We start from the raw sequence: 18,788 nt of genomic DNA on the forward strand, positions 1-18,788 counted from the left end.
GTTGGGGTGACGGGCGGCCGGGTGGTGGGAAAAGAACCACGTGATGTGATCGGACTAAGGAGTTGAGGCGGATGTCGGACGGGAACGATGCCTGGGAGTTGATGTTTCTCTTGAGAGCTGAATGACAAGATAGTAGCCGTGTAAGGACTTGAAAATGCTGGAGGCGAAGTGACCTGGGTCATGACTGTGACCTTACGCTCAAAATCTTGACTTCTCGTGCCGATGTGATAGCTGAACAGTGTGAACAGTGACCTTGGCAAAGGTCAGTTGGCTGGCACGGGACATCAAACAAGCCCACAGAGGTCAAGTGGCGACCCGATCTGACCTGACCTGACCTGCCGTCATGGACGGCTCGCAGAGGTCAATCCACGTCCAGTGGACGCTGCTGCTGCCACTGCTGTTTTTCCTGCCTGCTCGGATGCTGGCTCAAGGTAAGAAGCGCTCGGTCGTACGTGGTAGCACGCAAGGTCGAAAGCCGAGACATCACAGACCGCCGGAGCAGCGGCACAACATTTGACTGTTTTCCGGCTGCTCGTGACCACATGGCGCATCAATCCGCGAACCTGGGTAGTTACAGCTCTTGGATTCTGGAAATACATACCTACACGCGTCAAAGTCAACCCGGTCAATCATTCATTCGAATCCTCCGCAACGCTCAGGATTCTGTCAAATACCACTCATCTCGTGATGAATTCCGATAATTTGTGATGTGCTCACCTTTAGCATTTGATTGCGACCATACGACCTTACTATCCAACATCTGTATTCAACTATGTTAGCAAACACCATTGTGTTAGTCATGTTCATAGCACCGTAAATGGACGTCCAATTTGTTTTGAGAAATGTCAAGTCTCGTGTTGACATCAGGAGGATCAGGTCATGGCCTTTTAGGTCAGTATATTGGTCGGTGGAGATCGTGCTGCACATTATTCGAATTCACAGCTCCTTTTAATCACATTGTTGCCATTTCCGACTCTTAGCGTCACTTTGATCGGAAGATCTCTAAGAAAAACGCTGATGAGCTCATATGACGTCATGCAGAGTGCAAGTTGCATCTTCAAAGTATCGGATCTTGCGAGTATGGGACTAAATCGTGATGTGGCTAACTTTTCCGTCGCTTAGTACTCCGCTCCTATCTTCCTAGTTCCTACATTTAAATGTGGTGGCCTATAATAACGAATGGCGAATTGCGAATGGTGTATGGCGCGAGTTGAATGGTGTGGTAGCGCTGTTGAAATTTTTCCCGATTATAAACTACAGTCGACACATGAAATTCATTTGCTAATTATTCAGGGGCACTCGAAGCAAGCAATAGGTACCTACATTAGTAACTAATGAAGAGCACACGATTCGCGTGATGTTTGCATTATCGCCTTGTGGCCCTATCAATGCAATGCCGGTAACGGCGGTAATCGGTAACCAAGTGACGATCAACATCGTTAGCGAAGTTTTACATGGATTAACGGTAGGACTCAGGTAGAGTTCTGCACGGCTGCAATTTTCCACAGCCTAGCCGCCCCACAGCCGTGGCTCCACAGCCACAGCCGCCCACAGCCGTGGCAAACTGTAGGCAGCCAGCCGTCAGCCGGCCGTGGATACTTTCAATGAAATGCAACCAAATAGTATATAAGTTGTTTTTAGTTGAAACATATAGCCAAAAGCACATTGCAATGATCTATAGATTCTCAAGCTCATGAAGCATCATAGGTTAAGTGGTTGTGTATCTGGCTTTAGGCCGAAGGCCTGAAGCCTGATGCGCAACACATGCCTACACAAGCCCTTGCAAGGGGTTAAAAAGATGGGAAGGTAGGTACCTATGTGCATCAACAGAAAACATAAACAACGAACCAGAATAGAAGCACTAGCAATGTAGACATCTAATGCCAAATCCTGAAGCATGGTTGTGGGACAGAGCAACAGACCCTGATGCTTTTCATTATAAATGTTAGGTATGGAAAATGAAACTGAAGTTGATGGACTGTCAAACAGTGATTGTCTAATCAAAATTCCTGCTTCTTACCTTGCATATTTTCTGGGGTGTGATATGCCAGGCTTGAAGCAGTCTTCTGAGCAAGTCTCAAACTAATTTGATATGCAAGGCATCAAAACACTATTGAGCATCCAAGAAAGAAAAACATTTATCTATTTTGATTTTTCCAAATAATGATCTTCGCTCAAATCCCCAAGGCCGTGCAAGCCACAATTGCCTCTTTCAATCAAAAGTTTTACTTGAGTTTTTAATGACGTCAATAGCAAAGAAGTGGCAATAAATTGCTTTGTGTCACTATAAACAGCCATAAAAATTATAATTAAGGAATAATAATACTATACAGTTAAAAACTTGCTCTAAAACAAAGATTAAGTATCAAGCTTTTACATTTTCAGAAGAAGACGTCATTTTATTAGTAAAGTCAACAGCTTGCGTAAGAAATATTGTGTTCAGGGTTTTCACCGTCATGTGAATTACGTGTTCAGGGTTTTCACCATCATGTGAATTAGGTAACCGTAAGTAAGGTTCATGCTCACTTATAATCTAATTCCATTGGCTTCGTTGATCAGCATTTTCTGTTAGCGGTCACTCACACACCAGTTAGAACATAAAGCGCCAGTTTTATATTATGTAATTGGACTTGCCGAAAATCCAGAAATACATCTAAGAGTTATTTTAGATAATATTTTATGAAGCCTTTACCTGCCTTTACCTAGGCGTGATTTCTTTTTCTATTACCTGAAAGAATTATTGAACGCAAGTCTTCAATAGCTGTAAGGTGCTCTCCTAATGACCAGGTGATGAGGTGGGATTGATTTGAGAGGGCTGTGACAATGTAATATATTGCATTTTCTGAAACTGTCAAGTTCTTGATGATGAAGGAACAATTGGTACCTATAATTACTATTCTATACCAAAGTGCAAACTCCCCTAGACAAATGGTAAAAACATTACAGGTTTTCAAAGGCTTCACCACTTTCAATGCTGCTGGGCATCCTTTGCATGATTTTTACAGGCTAGACTGCTTATCAGAATGTAAGATTAAGGATTTAAAGTTTTATATTTGAGTACTTAAGATTGAGCTTGAAATCTCACAGCCGTGGCCACAGCCGTAGCCGTGTTCTTGGAGACATTTGCAGCCGCCCCGGCCCACAGCCGTGGGGCTGCAGCCAGCCGCGGCTGCAGCCGGCCGGTGCAGACCTCTAGACTCAGGTGTCTGTCATTCCTTCCGCTTTTTCTCAGAACGTCGATAGGCGTTATCACTAGTGTATTCGCGGCCATTGGGGCGACGTAAGAAAAGAGGAAAACAACTGGCCCCAAGAACTTTAAATTATCAGTTAGCATGCATCTTTTCCTTGATATGTAGATAATTTACCATTAATTGTTAGAGAAAATTGCATATAAAATCTTCCATTTATGCTTTTTTCATCGTTTGCATAATATGCTCTTTTACTAAGCTAGAAACACTAATTAGAAATAGTTCCCGCATCTCGTCAAGAACAATAGGAAAGGCTTGAAGTGAATAGAATAATCTAAATGGTTTTGTAATCTATGTGAAGACACTTCTAAAATTGCCTGTAGAAATATTGAAGGCAAAAGTTCAACTTTTTCACAAGACGGATGTCTATAAACCTATTCAACGTGTGACAACTCAGCCGGTATTTCGTCGCCTACAGCCAAGCTTTCCCTAGTGACCGATAGAGGCGCTGCTATCGATGTCCGCCCGTGCCGCCTAACGTAGGTTGTAGGTTTTAAGGTGATAATTAATCGTTCATCTCGTATACTTATTTTGTTTTGGGATCTAGATGAATTATTTCTCCAACTTTATGTAGGTACCTACGTCTCATATCAATAAAGTTCACCTGTAAGGTCACCGATCACGTGATCACTCTCATGGTCACTGCGGCTGGCCGTGTCTCCATCAGATCTCTATCTAACCTCTACCCCACCCATTTCGGACCACGAGCGGGTCACCTATGATAAATCAGAGCGACGCGGAGCTCTGGAGCGAACGGGCGGCCGTGGCGGCGGTTCCTGGGCCCCCGAAGGTCGACAGCGACCCCCGGGCCTCACAGGACGGCGGCCTTCAGCCCGAGTCGGCGGCCAGGAGCCGGGGTAGGTTGTGGTAGGGCTGTCCAGCCGCGGGTAGGCTGCTGTAGGGCCGCCCATGGCTGCCAAAGCTTGTGGTAGGGGCGGGGCACCCACTGCCCAGCCTCCGCTGCAGTCAAGGCCCGCTGCAGTCAGCGATAGGGCCGTCCAGCTGGCATTAGGACTGCCGTCTCTCCGCTTCTTGCGGCTATCGGTAGCATGATATGGGTGATAAATGTAAAGGATTTCCATGACAACCCCTATTGCTAGATTTCAAGCGTGAAATGCCTGTGAACGCCGCCAAACATGCAGTGAGATATGTCTTCTGAAATTATTAAATGCGCCGTGATCAGTGCTCACTGCTCACCCGGCCTTCGGTGATATAGGTACCTTTTTCCTTTATACTTTTTAGATACCTACATTAAATCTTTGCGACGTTTTGGTCATTCACGACAAAGAAGCGCATCTATCACAGCCCTTCGCCGTTGTCCCACCAGAGAGGAGCGCATGTCGCGTGGGCTCCGTTGGTGGTCCAGTGCACAAGGAGTGACATTGAAGTGGTTTTGTGACGCCCGGCCGACTGTGAAGGCTTTGAGATGTGATTAGACGCAGCTCAGGTCACAATCACACCGGGCGGAGAAAGCCTGAACACCGACTCTAAGGCCCTTAACACCATCACTAATGCCCTAAGTCCGTGGCACGGTAAAATCGCGATTATCTCCCAAAATGACTTGTGATCCTCGTCTTTATGCTTACGCTAAAACAATCAACGGAGGCTTCTGAAAATAGGAGTTGACCACTGAATCGCGGTTACGGCAATGTGAATGAAGGCTTGGCCTATACATAAAAAGCACGAAAGTGTGAGCCACGCAGTGCAGTCCGCGAAGTCGAGACCTGTATCACCAGGATAACACAAACCGCAATATTTAAGTGCTTGGATCTTATAGGCGTTCGCCACAAAAACCATGAGCAGCTGCATGTGTACCCGGACTCGGCAGTATAGCACTATGCAGCCCAGAAATATCTTCGTCCACACAAAATAGCGCCACGCACCCAAGCACTTCACTTCACCTTGCCACCTACATATAGGCATCATTCTTTCATTGACAACCCTACACACATACATTACATATATAGACGGCTGAGTTTCGCCGCCCGCATCCGTCCGCGGGAGGAGGCCGTCGGCCGTCTCCTAGCAACTGTTGCTAGGGCAACGCCGCCCCGCTTCCCGCTTGGGCCGCGACAGCTGACCGGAGACCAGAAGAGAGAGTCGGCAGAGCAGGGGCCGGCCGGACTTGTGCCCGCTTGATGCGTGGCGAGACAGTGAAGATCGAGCTAGCCTGCTTGCTGGCTATGATGAAACCAGATGAAACTACCAAAGCTGCGGTGGCCAGCTTCCACACCGTCTGCACTGCAACATCTGCGGGACTGCGCCATGAGACAGGTCAACTTCGAGCTTTCGTCCATTGAGGTTGGTGACACGCTGCTCCATGACCTGTGTGCGCATACTGAACATGTCGCTCGTAAAAACTGTCTCGGCTCCGGACAATGACTGCACAGTGGCAGTGAGTCGCGCAGTTTCTGTGAAATTTGTCGAGTGACTGAGGCCTCGTTCACTGCCTCACTGAACTGAACTTTCACTGATTTCTTCACCGCTGTGGCTCGTCATTGTTCGTCATTTTATGGAAGAAAAGTTATAACGCTATTTTTTCATCGTAAGAAAGTTAAAAAGTTACATCCTTTCCGTGTAATATCCTTTCAAGTGTAGGTGCCTTTATTTTTACTTGTCCTTTCATATGTGAGAAACGATCATTTGCCTGTGTCCTATCCTTTCCCAGTCGTACCAATTTTCCGTATTTTTTTTCTGTGTGTTTGTCGCATTTCATTACGATACCGGATGATGTAAAGCCACCTGATCTGGATTCTGGTTCTGAGAGGGCTGTTAGACCCACAGTGCGTGACCCCGCTGACATTGCGATGTCGTCTTTTGTTTCTTTGCCGCGTTTTAATGGGGATGGATCTCTGCGCCGGTATTTGGAGGATTATGACCGCTATGCTCGTATTCAGGGGTGGGATGAGCGACGCAAACTTGACGTTTTGCCACTGACTTTGACTGGCATTGCTCGCGATGCGTACGATGGGCTGCCTGCGTCCCAGCTTGGTTCATTTTCTGGTGTGGTTGAGGGGCTACAGTCGGCCTTTACCAAGGCGTCGGTGACTGACCACCATTTGGCGCTTCGGAACTTGCGCTACAGTGCAGAGGAGCCCCTGGATGCATTCGTCATTCGTTTCAAAAAGCTGATGAAGCTGGCCTTCCCTACTGTAGACGACCTCACTCCTCTCCTGTTCAGTCACTTCCTTGCTACGCTTCCGCAGGAGTATTACACTGCCGTAATTGCCGACGGCATTTCTTCCTTTGACTCTGCCGTCACAAAGGTGCGCAACATTCAATGTTCACGAGTAACAATCGGTGCTGCATCATCCCCGCTTGCTTCCGCTGTGTCTCCTGACCAGCGTGCTCCAGGCTCTCAGCCAGCTGTGAAACCAGTCCGTTTTCTTGAGTCCGAACAGTCTGTTGTCGATGCTCTGAACAAACGTGTCTCTGAGCTGGAGGCCCGCCTGGCTGCAGTGACGCACCAGGCCCAGATGAACCCAACCGTGTCAAACCGTCCCAACCGTGTCCAGCGTCCGAGAGGTGACGCCGCTGCTTCAGTGACGTGTCACTGTTGTGGCCGTGCCGGTCATGTCCGTAACCGGTGCCGTCTGAATCGCTGTCGATGTTTTGTGTGTGGCGGTGAAGGTCACATCGCCAAAGTGTGCCCAGAACGACAGCAGGGAAACGACCAAGGGTCCGGTCGTTCACACGGGGTCGCCGGTCGGACCCAGTAAGCAATGATGAAAAGTCAATCCCAATCACTGATACGATGCGCATTTCGGGAAGCGTGTCTGGTGTCAAATGTGAGTGTTTGTTGGACACCGGCAGTTCAATCAGTATTTTGCATAGCTCGGTGTTTGATGCCCTTCCAAATGTGACTCTGAAACGTACCAGTGTAACTGCCAAGACTGCGTCTAAAGAAGACCTACCTTTGTTGGGTCGGGTCGTAGTGCCATTCCAGATCGGTGATGTCACTTACCCCCTTCCCCTGTTTGTGTCTGACGCCATTGACGTGCCATATTTGTTGGGAGTGGATTTCCTGCAACACTGTCCGTGTGTGATAGATTTGAGTCGGAGACGTCTTGTCATGGTTCCCAACGTGTCCGTTCGCTCAGTTTCTGCACAGGCCGTGAGTTTGGGCAATGTGTCTCTGAGCTGTGACCGTGTGATTGCTCCTGGTAGTGAAATGGTCCTACAAGGTCTTGTGCCAAATTGCGATTACGTCGGCCCAGCTCTGATTGAGCCAGATGATGTCCCCTCTGGTGTTGAGGTAGTGCGTGCTATTGTCAATGTTGATCGTGCTTGTGTTCCCGTGGTCGTTCGGAATGTGACAGCAGAGCCGATCACGCTCTTCAAAAAGCGAAGTTTGGCTTCGGTCGAGGTTGGATTTGTAGAGCAGGCACCGGAGCTCTCGGCGTCGACAGATGTTGATGTGAAGAAACTGGCCAAACTCGATCAGTCTCTCCTCACTGACGAACAGCGTCAGAGAGTCCACGAGCTGTTGTCCCGCTATGCAGATATGTTTGACGGCCATATCGGCTTCACTGATGTGGTCACCCACGACATAGACACCGGCGACCACCCGCCCATTCGACAGGCACCCAGACGTGTTCCCCCTCACCTTGCAGCCGAGGTCAAGGCACAGATCAGTGAGCTGGTGGACCAAGGGATTCTCGAGGAGTCTAATGGCTCATGGTCGTCCCCAATCGTTATGGTTCGAAAGAAGAATGGAAAGTTTCGTTTGGTTGCTGATCTGAGACGTTTGAATGCTTGCAGTAAGATTCCTGTGTATCAGATCCCGCGTATTGATGATACGCTGGATGCGCTGTCTGGTTCTGATACGTTTTGCCAACTTGACATGAACAGCGCGTACTTCCAGATTGGTGTGTCCGAGAAAGATAGAGATAAGACCACCATCACTACACCCTTCGGTTCGTACCGCTTTCGAAGGATGATTTTTGGTTTGGCAGGAGGACCTGCTACCTGTGCTCGACTGCTTGATCGTGTGTTGGGAGATATCACGCCAAATGACTGTGTTCATTATTTTGATGACATTGTGGTTCACGGGAATGGAGTGGAGGATGTGTTGGCAAAACTTGATAAGGTGCTGCAGAGGTTGCAGGCCGCAGGGCTTACACTGAATCTGGAGAAATGTTCTTTGTTTTGTAAAGAGGTCAACTTTTTGGGTCATGTAGTGTCAGGTGGTGGCGTGAGAGCTGATCCCGAAAAAGTAGCCAAGGTAGTAGACTGGCCTGTTCCTCGTACAGTCAAGGAACTGTCGAGCTTTTTGGGACTTGCGTCATATTTCAGAAAGTTTGTGCGCAATTTCGCCGAAATAGCTGCCCCTCTGTTTCAGCTGACGCACAAAGATGCAAAGTTTCAATGGGGTGACATGCAGCAGAGTGCGTTTGAGCAGCTGAAGTGTGCGCTGACGAGCGCACCAGTGGTCTCATTTCCCAGATTTTCAGCTGGTGCTGGTCGATTCCGGCTTGATACCGATGCTTCTGACACAGGCATTGGTGCCACTCTCTTCCAGGAGCAGGATGGAGAGGACAAGGTGATCGCGTTCGCGTCTCACAGACTGTCGAAGGCGCAACGCAACTACAGCACAACACGAAAGGAGTTGCTGGCTTGTGTTATTTTCGTCCAGCATTTCAGACACTACCTGCTTGGTAGGCGTTTTGAGCTGAGGACTGACCATGCGAGCCTTCGCTGGCTTCTCAATTTCAAAAATCCCTCAGGAGTGCTGGCGAGATGGCTGGAGATACTGTCCGAATATGACTTCGAGATTATCTTTCGTCCAGGGTCCGAGAACGTACCAGCTGATGTGATGAGCCGACGTCCGCCGGTGACCCAGGATGCTGCGACTCAAACTGTACCAGAGAGTGTCCCGGTCATGAGAGTGTCTCCTGGCTCGTGGTCAAATGGCTTTCTTCGCCACGAGCAGGACCAGGACCCTGCGATAGCTGATATTGCGAGACACATGTCCACAGGAAAGAGGCCGAGATCAACGAACGTGACCCCCAGCGCTGTGACGCTGCTGAGACAGTGGCACCGCCTGAAGCTGCTGGACGGTGTGCTGTTCCGTGTGTATCGTGCCCGTGCAGGTGGAGAGGAGCAGTTGCAGCTGGTCGTACCGCAGCAACTTGTTCCCGGTGTGCTGACCTCTCTGCACGCAGGTCCAGCTGGAGGCCACTACAGTGCTGAGGCCCTTGTCGCGACTGCCAGACGCGAGTTCTGGTGGCCCAATATGGACGAATCCGTGAAGGATTTCTGCAGCCGATGCGAGCGCTGCAACACGAGAGCTGCCCCAGTGCCCCGACCGAGAGCGTCGATGGGCGAGCTTTACGCTGAGGAGCCTCTGGAGACCATTTCAATCGATTTCCTTTCAGGTTTGCCGACTACTTCACAGGGCAATCGACATTTGCTTGTGGTTGTTGACCATTTCACCAGGTGGTGTGAGGCTTACCCAGTGCCAGACATGAAGGCAGTTACAGTAGCAGACGTCCTGGTGAATCAGTTTATTTTTCGTTTTGGCTGCCCGAGACGAATTCATTCTGATAACGCTGCCAATTTCACAGGAGCTCTCATCGAAGAGGTTTGTCGCCTGCTAGGCGTTGAGAAAACTAAGATTTCCCCCTATCATCCGGAGGGTAACGCCAAGTGTGAGCGCATGATGCGTACCATTTTGGGAATGCTTTCGAAGTACTTGGACGGTAACCATGATGACTGGGATGTCCATCTACCGCTATTGATGTTGGGCTACCGTGCAAAGGTGCATTCGTCGCTTGGTTACTCACCGTATTTCATGCTGTTCGGCTGAACCCAACGATGCCTGCCACTCTTCAGTTTCAGGTGCCGTCAACGAAGGCCAAAACAGCCACTGTGTCAGAGTACCTGGAGAAGCTGACGCAACGGTTGAAACTGACCCACGACATCGCTATCCAGTCTTCCAACAGCAGACATCAGTGCAACAAGAGGCTTTACGAGAAGAAGCTGACACAGCATCAGTTCGAGGTTGGTGACCCTGTTTATTTGTTCAAAGCTGTAGTACCGCGTGGTGAATACTACAAGTTCGTCAGGCCGTGGAAGGCAGCTATTGTGACTGCGAAGCTGTCGGATTTGAATTACAGAGTTCGTTTCCTGGGTGGCAGAAAATCGGTTATTGTGCATCATAACAGGTTGAAGCCCAGACCCGACGGCTCAGTGGTTCCAGTCCCAGATAGTGACCTTACCTTTTCAGAGACTGCTAACCCGAACGTGGCGGCGGGAGAGGCGATTGTTTCCAGAGATGCCCTCCAGCCGGATGGGAGGACTGCAGGCTCTCCGCTGGCCGCCGGGCCAGCTGGTCTGTCTCACCCACAGACTGTGTGGCCCACAGGAGATGATTATGTCCCACCGGCTCCTCTCGGCATTTCAGACGCTGATGAGCCTGCTGGCGTGACGGACGTCACTGATGACTTGTCGACAGGCATTGCAGTTGCAGGTGATGACTCCGCTGTGACGGTTCCTGCCGATGTCGCTGCTGGGTTGGCGATTGGTGTCGCAGACGTCACCGAGGCCGTAGAGCCGGTGGCCGCCAGCAACGCTGGTTCAGCGCCGGTGCCGGCGCCACGCCACAGTTCCCGGGTTCCCAAGCCTGTCGATCGTTTTGTTCCCGGGTGATGTGCTAGTTTAAGAGATTGTTGATTGTGAGATATGTCATTGTGCTGTGTTGTGACTGAGTTGTAAGTTGGTCTGTGAAATCGTAGTTGGTGTGCTGTAAGGCTTATTAGAACTGTGCAGAAACAGAAGGAAGTTGTCGTGTTTGATATTGGTGTAGCACCCATGTGTTGTCCGAGTGGCCACGACGACATCGCTTGGTTCCCTGTGAACGGGGATAATGCAAAGCACCATTGACTTGCCGATTTGCGACTTCTGAGAACGCACTTATCCTTCTTCCGTTAGCCACCACTGCCCTATCCTCTCAGGCCGGTTAGACGAGATAATTTGATAAAGAGCACCTGCACCAGGCAAACCTCTGTTTCTGTTGTCGCAGGGTATCGACATGCTTTGTGGTGGGTGCTGTGTTCACCGTTGTTCTTTTGCGCCCGAACTAGTGCCCGCCGTTGCGAGTTATCTGTAGTGTTGTTCCGGATATCGCGTTGCTCCGGCTACTGTTCAGCTGTGGCTCCGCGGGCCATGGCCTGGCCTGCGGATTGTGTGGCCGCCAGCAAGGACCAACGGCTCACCATGCCGTCACCGCTCTTCGCCTGGGACTGGCGTTCCGGGCGCGCCTGCCGCCGTCTGACTGCACGCCCAGGACAGGCTGGCCGCGGTGAGACGGACACAGTGACACATCGGATGGTTGCCCCGGTGCACTGGACAGTGAAGTGCGGGAGTACCAGTGAACGTGGTGTCTTATGCGTGGGACCAGGGACGTGCGCTTCCGCGATGTGCTGTGTGCGATTAGGTGAGCGCTCGCTTTCGTGGATTGTTTCGCGTACCAGCGTGTCGTTTTTTTATGGTGCGTCGGATATAGACGGCTGAGTTTCGCCGCCCGCATCCGTCCGCGGGAGGAGGCCGTCGGCCGTCTCCTAGCAACTGTTGCTAGGGCAACGCCGCCCCGCTTCCCGCTTGGGCCGCGACAGCTGACCGGAGACCAGAAGAGAGAGTCGGCAGAGCAGGGGCCGGCCGGGCTTGTGTCTGTTTTGAGTTATTGTTTACCTAATAAGCAAACATGTGATTTTAAATATCGGCTTTCGGACCTAAGACTCAACCACAGTTTACACATATACACTTGCAGTAACAGCGGCCCGTTTAGTTCCGCCGCATCAGCGTAATCGGCTGGCCTTTAGCGGCTTCAGCAACTCCGTAATGGACTGGTCTTTAGCGGCCTCACCAACTACGTAATGGATGGTGTTTGTCTCGCCGCACATGGCTGATTAATGGAATGGCCCTCATCATCACACTCAATTTGAGCATTTGTGCAGGTGTTTATTGCAATTATGTCAATGTTGTGGATGATTATGGCTTACGGTTTGTAGCTATGTGAATGGTCTAAAATATAATACGATAAAATGTGATAGACTTTTGACACAAAAGCAGGGTTCTCACCAAAAAAGTTGTATGTATTTGACGTTATGTATGTACATTGTAATGTGTATTTTATGTCGAAGTCGACGCATATCCAGGTCTAAAGGGTCACCCCATCCATTATGAAAGGTCAGCAAAGTTTTAGCTCATAACAAATTATTTGCATACTTTTTCACTTTTTAACGTCTGATTTACAGACTGAAATTAGGGCAGTAGTAGAGAGTAAGTGACAAGTGTATATAGGTACCCTGCTATGTCAGTTTATTAAAAGCCCACCCAAACTCGTGATCATTCCACCATGTCATACGTGGTTCATGCTACTATTGTTACGAGCGAGCGAGCGCAGCGAGCGAAGTGAGTCTTTTCAATATAACGGAAAAATCTCAGTATGAGCGGCCCGGCCCGGCCCGGCCCGGCCTGTAACGCTTTTGAGAGGCTTATATCTCAGCAACCGCTGGACCGATTGGCCTGCGGTCTTTTTTGTTGGGTAGCCCCATCCCTTCTACCCCGTAATTGACTACTTTTGATACATCTCAGTGACCGTCGTGGCACGTGCCACGTGAAAAGTCAAGGGTGTTCAAGCTGTTTTGCAAAAGTAATGATTTTGAGAGGCTCATATCTCAGCAGCCGCTTGGGCGATTGGCTTGCGGTAATTTTTGTAGGGTAGCAGCATCCCTTCTACCAAAAATAGGATACTCTCGATGCATGTGGGTCACCCCCAGTGCACGTGCAAAATACAACAATAAGAGGTGTCAAATTTGTTCCCATTTTAATAACTCAGTAATTACTGGGGCGATTTCGCTGAAACTTGGCATACAGGTAGGCACCCACCAGGCAGTGCATTCCCATGTGTTGCGGTTAGGGTGCTACTGCACGTGCGCACGTGCAGGGGGCGTTTCCAGATCTCGAGAACGGCTGGGCCGATTGCGCTCAAATTTGGTACACGGTTGGGGACCGGTTAGTAGGGTGCCGTGCAAAAGTCATTTTGGACCCCGTTTGCACGTGCGCACGTGCAGAATGCCGCCTCCAGATATCAGGAACGGCTTGGCCGATTGCGTTCAAATTTGGCACACCGCTAGCGACCGGTTAGAAGGGTGCTTTGCACAAGCTCGTTGGAAGTACCCTCTCGCCCTTCCGCACGTGCAGGGCTCACTATCTCGCTCGCTCGTTCTTCGCCCAAAAGGCGTTTTACTGGTATTTAGGGCCTTGCTACTATCAATACTCGCATATTCGGGAAGCTAATTTGGGACATGTCCCAACGCTAGCCTAGCGCAATATGTCATCTAGAATTATAATGCGATGGCCATTCATTACTGGCACATATAATTAGCGACTGGCATGAACTTAGTTATAGCTATAGTTACTTTTAAAAGAAAGGTGCAGCCGATATATCGTAATTTGTGGACGGCTAGATCGTAATAGAAGAGAGTTTGTTTCTGAAATTATTTCAGTTGCTCTTCCCTAGTGCTGTGACGACGTTGGTTTGACTTTGACAAGTTTTGTGCCTAAATTTAGCCGACAGACATTGGCAATAATGGCATTACACTCTCCCTTTACATAAGTCATCGCATCATCATCTCGACCAAATATAGCATAGAAAACAAATACAGTTCATTTGAAATTAGTCATTGTACGGAAAATAACTTGGCTCCCGTCTTGGTGGAAAGTTTTCCATTGCCCTCGCATGTCTGTCTCCTTTTTGCACATAACGCTTCTTACTTGCAAACCGAATCCATGCATTGCCCTGAGTCAAAAATATTTGTTCTGGCTGCACAGGTCACCGGTGATTTTACGAATTCTGTTCCCGGTCACGGAAGGCTTTCAACAGTAATCAAGCTCCGTTCGCTACTAATACTACCAAGGTCGCAGTCGAGCCTGGCCTATGTAACTGCGGTTATCTTTCTGATAGAGAGGACAATCTGCTAACATGATCGGTGAATTGTTCTGGGGATTTGACGGTCCTGTGATATTGGTAAAAAAACATGATTTGATTATTTGAAGGGCAATATCAACCTTCGTGATTTATTATTTAATGTAAATAGCTAAGCTTCTGTGCCCTGCACATGCTGGGAATGAATTGAGTGCCCATGTCAAACTGAGCTAGCTGACTGGGCTGTAGGCATTTTTGACATTGATGGCTCCATGGTTAATACAAGTTAACCTTTGTCTGATATTACTTACCAATTTTTCATTCATTCATCGCCTGCGTTTCTGCTGACAGAATCAATGAAGACTCCTTCATTTATTTTACGCTCTCATAACCATAAACGATTTCCGGCAATCACGGACCATGACTGGGGGATAGTCGGCTCTATATTTGGCACCACCCTCGTATTAAGCTGCTCACTTGTTTAGCCACCCAGTACCTCGTCTAGCTTCGTATGCTTGCGTGACACACGCTGATTCGGCACGGCATTGCTGACGTCATTAATGGCTCAGCTCTGACGTCATCAATTATTTGCATCGTACGACAGCGAGCTCCTCCTTTTGTATCCACGGTGGCTCTTCCGTGCAGTCGGATCTGCTAGTAGGGTTCCTATAGCTCGTTTTATTCTATTTTAAGGGCATCCTCAGCCGCGCTGTTCGGTCTTCATGAAACGCATCTGGGCTGATCAGTCTTTTCTTGCTATTGACATTCAATACATGATTCATGAATTTCTTCCAATCCATATCTGTTTGCGCCATGTGTTTGGTAAATGAATGTTATGAAAGAATGTAAATGAATGAATTTAGGTCAAGCGAAGTCTGGGAAGATGAAATTCTGATCAGTTTCTGATCAGAAAAGGTGCATGCGGGACAAGAAAACTTATAACACTGTGATGTGAATGTGATTTTTGTCAATCTCAGTTAATACCAAAAGCGTCAATCGTCATATACGAGCATTTTTAGCATCGCACTGGCTCTCCATTGATTTTGTCCATCATAACCAGTTGGTGTGTTCATTCAACCTGCTCTTCGTGGGTGATCATTGCGGGGTTGATCCTGGGAGGCTCACTGTAGTGCCGTTTAATTGGTCGTAAAAGTCGAATATGAGCATCGTTTGCATAAATCTGAAGGAAAACCTTCATCATCAATTAGCATGATCACAGCGCGCATAGTCCGCCCGTGTGTTGCCGGTACTGAGAAGTGCCATACCAAGGGAGAAGTGTAGGTACACTTCTGTAATTAATGGACATATTCTACATGGAATTACATACAAAACAATGGATAGTCGGACGGATGGGTACTCCAATGCACCCCAACTGCCTTATAAGGAGCGTAGAGTGGTTGAAACTTTCCAAATTATCTCAGAACTTTCGCAAATTATCCCATGAATTTAGATTGCCAGAAGCATCTAGCGACTGACTACTTAAGTTGCCTGAGCGGCATGAGATAGACGACCTATGTAACAGCATGATTATTGACTATGGTCAAGCTTACTTTACCAATGACCATAAACGAACTACCGTAAAGTGGGGCTATTTGAAACGAATTTTACAGTTTTAGCCTCACCCTTCAAAACGGTTGATATTTCCTATAGCATGTAAATTGTAAAAACGTAGTTCTCTGTAACCGCTTTCAGCTAGGTCCATTTTGGTTCAGCTAGTAACCATAAATAAACTTATTTTTCTACTTGAAGCCTGTCTCAAATAGCCCCATAGTGTGGGGCTATTTGAGACAGTTTTAGTTGCAAGGAAGTTGAAGAAAATCGGTCAAGCTAGGGATAATTCTTTTAATGCCATGCGATTGGAAATTAAATTTTGATACTTGTGCCAAAAAGTATTTCTTTCAAATACAGTTATGTAACCCTCATAATCAAACTTATCGTTTTTCGTTGGACATAGCATTTCGGTCTGTCAAAAAATGCATTACTTTATGCTTGGACTGTCATAATATGATACGACCCTAAACTTTAAAAAATCACAGGATGATTATATAGGACTATTATCAAGTCAACGACAGTGAAATTTTCAAAATAAGTTGTTGCGTTTGTCTCAGGCGGCGTAAAACATATAGGCCAAAAGTTGGTGGGGCTATTTGAGACAGGCTCGCTAATGCATTTTACACACCGCAATGCATTAAAAAAGGGAAAACAGTTTTCAATATGGTTGAATGAATGACATGCATGATCGTTTGTTCCAGTGCACATCAACCTGTGAAGAAATAACAGAAAAAGGTCAAACGGTTTTGATTTTATATCGATTTTCCTAGAACACTGCATACTGTATCGAATGGCCGGTTACCGCACTGCATCCAGTACGTATACTGAAGGCTCACCTAACAGTACGATGTATCATAAATGACCCTCCACGGTGCCTTCTGGTCAACCAGAGTAGAAATGGGTCCATTACTGACCACGTCAGTGACTAATGAAGCACATTTTATGCACATATTCACAGAGGTAAGTAATATCGTCACAAACTGGAAGGTCACATTGAGCTACGATGTGTAAACATTGCTTGCTGCTAAAAGTATCATGAACCCATGGCCGATTCACCGGTGTTTCTTAGGTCGAACGTTTGATACACTTCAGGCAGATGGCGGTAAGTCTTTTCGGATGCATCATATCACCTGTTTTTAGGGCCTTGGCATCACAAACATCAGCTGTACTTGGCATGCGTTGAGGTTTGACGAGGTGGGTATCATCGGGATTATGAGACATTGGGTTACACAATCGTCACTACCGTTAACAATATACAGGGTGATCCAAAAAATTTGGAACCCCTAACTTAAAATGTCTCTAAGTCCTAAAGTATTCACTTTATTGACCAATTGCGAACACCATTAGAAAGAGCAATAAATCCTCTATAAAATCACGTCAAATTGGTGAATGTACAGGGTGTCCCATAAGTTCGTTCTCGCCTAAATTTTACGCTTTTAGGCTCTCTTGCTTAAAGGCACGCTGAAATTGGTTCGTTACTGAGCTTACGTGGTTGCCATGGCTGGTAGAAATATGCTCCACAGTAACTAATTTCTGTAGACAAAATATTTTTTGCTAGAGAGCCCGTTTCCTACACAGACGGCTAACGCCGCAACATAGAGGTCTCCAATACGGGTACGTCTCGGTATTTAGTCAGCACGTGACCATTCGCGACGATTGAGGGTGATTGAGGCCTACCAGTCTGTAGACAATGTCCATCGCTAACTGGACGCACAGTCAGCAAGTGACACCGATGATTTGTCGGGAGTCAATCGCTGCAAGTTTATCCTCTTTTTTTGTCAGCTTTCACGAGTGAGCCATGTGGCCAAAACTGTGTGGCGCCAAAATGGCCGTCAAAAAGGTCTTAGCGTTAGAAAGTTGGTAAACAGGCTTTTCAGGATGGAATACCAGCTGTCTAAGAGTGTTCTTTCGGGGAACATAACTCAAGGTGACTTAAGCTTTGCTTACCGGAGGGCTCAAAACAGTCAAAAACGTCTTAAAATGGCCAAACATGAGTTTCGTTATGCCTGAGGCTAAAAAAAAATAAAGGGCTGAGGACATCAACCAGGTCATCTGGACTAACTAGTCCACGTTCGAGATGAAACACCCGTCCAAACCCGAAAACAACCCCATAAGGGCGAGGGAGGAGGCCTCCGTTTCGTCCCGTTATGTTCCTATGCGAAAGGCCAATGTTACGGTATTGTGGGGTTATAGGCGTCCAGACGCTGACCAGGTTGCGATTGGTGTCCCAGAAACAGTTTTGGGAAGCATAATGCTTTTCCAAGAACATCTAGGAGGAGTTTCAGCCCTCAAGCTGAACTCGAACCGCGAGTATGAACACATTTATAGAGGAGAAAATGGCATCCGAGAGGTCGTAGGCCCATCTTCAGGCAAGACAGTGCATCAGTGCACAGGTCAAGCAAAGCTTAAAAGCGGTGCAAAAAGACTGTGACAGGCGTTTGTGGCAAGACCACATGCCAGGCACCTCATCGGATCAAAATTTCATATATATTTGTTGGTTATGCTGAAAATTAGGCTCGTCGAAGCGTAGCGCTGTTCAAGTCTCGAGGAGCTCACGGCGCATGTCAAGTCAGTCTGGGTTAACTTTAAGCCTGCTATGCAGCCAAACATGCCGGTTGGCATGCCGCAGCATGTGTTCATGTGTTTGCTTATTAAATGGGGAGCACATTGAGGGGTCAAAAATATATCAAAACGCAATGTACTCTGTTTCACATGCAAATATAATGTGAGAACGAACTTATGGGACACCCTGTATATTGTAAAGCATTGGCACACTATTAGCTTTTGGAATGAACGTCAGAAAACTGAGTGAAACGAAATCGCCAAATGTTAACAATGCGATGAAATCCGTTAGCACTCCATCTGTTGTCTTTTTGCGAATAACACCACATCCAAATTCAATTTTATTTCATAAAAGTTAACACAGAAGCACACAGTAAAACAGATACACGCGCCCTAGCTTCCGCTGTTCATCACAGCATGTGCTCAACGGCGAGCTCCGGGGGCCGTCACGCAGGCCTGCAATTGCTTGGGGACAGCTCCGACTGCGCGGGCCAGCG

At 47.9% G+C, this 18,788-nt stretch overlaps 1 protein-coding gene across 1 annotated transcript in view; it reads left to right on the forward strand.

Moving 5' to 3' along the window:
* LOC122392036 overlaps positions 1-18,788 on the forward strand; it is a 44,089-nt gene continuing 25,301 nt past the window's right edge. Inside the window, exon 1 of the mRNA XM_043386479.1 lies at positions 1-431. Coding sequence (XP_043242414.1) covers positions 344-431 — 88 coding nt within the window. The 5' untranslated portion in view covers positions 1-343. The remainder of the gene's footprint in view (positions 432-18,788) is intronic.

Source organism: Amphibalanus amphitrite, unplaced genomic scaffold (assembly GCF_019059575.1).
Source record: "Amphibalanus amphitrite isolate SeventyFive unplaced genomic scaffold, NRLGWU_Aamphi_draft 000022F_arrow, whole genome shotgun sequence".
NCBI lineage: Eukaryota > Metazoa > Arthropoda > Thecostraca > Balanomorpha > Balanidae > Amphibalanus > Amphibalanus amphitrite.